This window comes from Atta cephalotes (genome assembly GCF_000143395.1).
Source record: "Atta cephalotes unplaced genomic scaffold scaffold00014, whole genome shotgun sequence".
Classification (NCBI taxonomy): Eukaryota; Metazoa; Arthropoda; class Insecta; order Hymenoptera; family Formicidae; genus Atta; species Atta cephalotes.
In genome coordinates this window covers 4,703,521-4,705,654 of record NW_012130078.1, presented here as the reverse complement: position 1 = coordinate 4,705,654, position 2,134 = coordinate 4,703,521, and the positions used below count along the sequence as shown (strand labels likewise).

Here is a 2,134-nt window from a genome sequence, read left to right as displayed (position 1 = left end):
TATATAATAATAATAATATATATGTGTGTGTGTGTGTGTGTGTGTGTGTGTGTGTGTGTATATATATATATATATATATATATATATATATATATATATATGTATATATATGGCTGAAGTATAACGGAGGACATATTTTTATAGCTGTTTGTAGATTTATTCCTATTTCAACAATAAACAATTGACAGGTGAAATTATTCAGTCACAGCTGATAAGTATTTCGTATAACAATTTATGATATCTGAAGAAAGAAAAAATATTTTATGTACTTTGAGAATCTTCTTCCATTAATTTTTTTTAATTCTTTCTTTGACAAAACGAGCTGTCGTTGACGTTGGTTAGGTGCCATGATTTTCTCGCTGTTCTTATTTATTATCCACTCGAGTCACATCGCTATATGAAATAAATATTTAGCAATAATCAATACGAAGAAAAAGAATAAAATAAAAGCGGCTGTTGAAAATTCACTCTGTTAAACATTTCTTCAAGAGGAACGAACCACGAGGAATGAACATATGTCTCAATTTTCAACAATTCTCAATAAATATATATGCATATTGTTCAATGTCGTTTTCGTAACAAGATAAGAAGCATATGGTGAAAAAGGATAGCGTTTGTGACGCCCTCGCTGTCTCAGAGGTGGCCAAATGGAACTAATAATCAATATTTGTCGATAATATTCATCTATCTGTATTCGAATCCTAGGTGAGGCAATATTTTTCGCAATAAAACTAAGGCAGTTTTTAATTCATCGATTAATCAATCGCATTATGTTAATTATATACAAATGCAACTTTCTTATACAACGCTACAAATACTACAAACGCTTTGAAGTGTTTTTTAATTGGCCAGTTTGTAAAATCCTTTTTTCTAATTGGTTCATCAAATGCTTCAAAATATTTGTAGCGAGACTTTGACCATAGCCTACATCATAGTTGAGTGTGAGCGTGGCGTAGCAGGCAGCGCATGAAACTGCTAAGTCAGAGATCCCCGGGTTCGATCTCAGGCAGAATCGAAAAATTTTTTCAAATTTTTGCTCGTAGCTCCTTTGTCTAGCAGGTAATGGCAAACCACCAAGAATATCTTTGCCAAGAGCACTTCTCTCATAAAATTTCGTCATTCAGAATTCGAATGACGACATTCGAAATCGACATTAAACTAGATTCCCTATGACCGTATACAACCAATGTGCGCTACCACAGGCATATGAGAGAAGTTGCCACGTTCGACCAACGATAGATCCAGTGATAGATCCGTAAATAAGATTGAAATAAAACTATATTAAGTCAATCATTCAGTGTAAATATTCTGTAAATATTTTATCGATTAAGTTTACATTGACTTTCCCATATTCACTGCTATATTGCTGATCTACAGTAGATGACTATTAACAGTGAATATTGCAACAAGCAAAATAATATTACTATTGAATATTTTACTGTTGAGTATTTACAAATAAGTTAATTATTATTTTATCGATATAATTAATTACTATTATAATTTTTTTTAGACAATAGCCAATATTTATAGTCGGTCAGAAGACAGTCTTAAGTAATGTTTTATAATGGTTTTTGGTTGGCACCTGCGACACCATCTTAAGACATTACTTAAGACTGTCCTATAATAGGCCTTCTACAATGAACCATAAGTCATAAATTAGAAAGAACTAAAAATTGACTACTGTGATTCATTTAAAGGCAAAGAATCAAAGTTATATAATTTATTAACATTAACAAAAATATCATAAATCTTAACATAATTTCATCAATATCCATTGGAAGGATACTAAGGTAAGTATTACAGGTAAATATTATTCTTTAGCTTATATTAACTTGCTATTAACTTTTAATCATTTTCTAATTATTCAACATCTAACATTCTCTTTTTTTTTTCAGGTGCTGATTAAATCTACGGATCAAGGCATATCATAAGTAGATTGAGGTAGATATATTTTTAACATTTCACTTATAAATCTTTATGTTCTATCTATAAATAGATAAGTATTTCAAACATATATTAATATCAAATTGGTTTGACTCTGAATAATAAACAAAAAATAATATATTAACTTGTGAATGATTATTATTACCCAAACATAACTTTAAAAAAAAAAAAAAAAATAACTAACTACAAT

At 29.3% G+C, this 2,134-nt stretch overlaps 1 protein-coding gene across 1 annotated transcript in view; it reads right to left on the bottom strand.

Annotated features, from left to right (window-relative positions):
* The window catches only part of LOC105617805 (alpha-1,2-mannosyltransferase ALG9), a 7,063-nt gene extending 6,714 nt beyond the window's left edge, over positions 1-349 (bottom strand). Inside the window, exon 1 of the mRNA XM_012199358.1 lies at positions 270-349. Within this exon, the coding sequence (XP_012054748.1) occupies positions 270-349 (80 nt within the window). The remainder of the gene's footprint in view (positions 1-269) is intronic.
* Between the last annotated feature and the right edge of the window lie 1,785 nt (positions 350-2,134).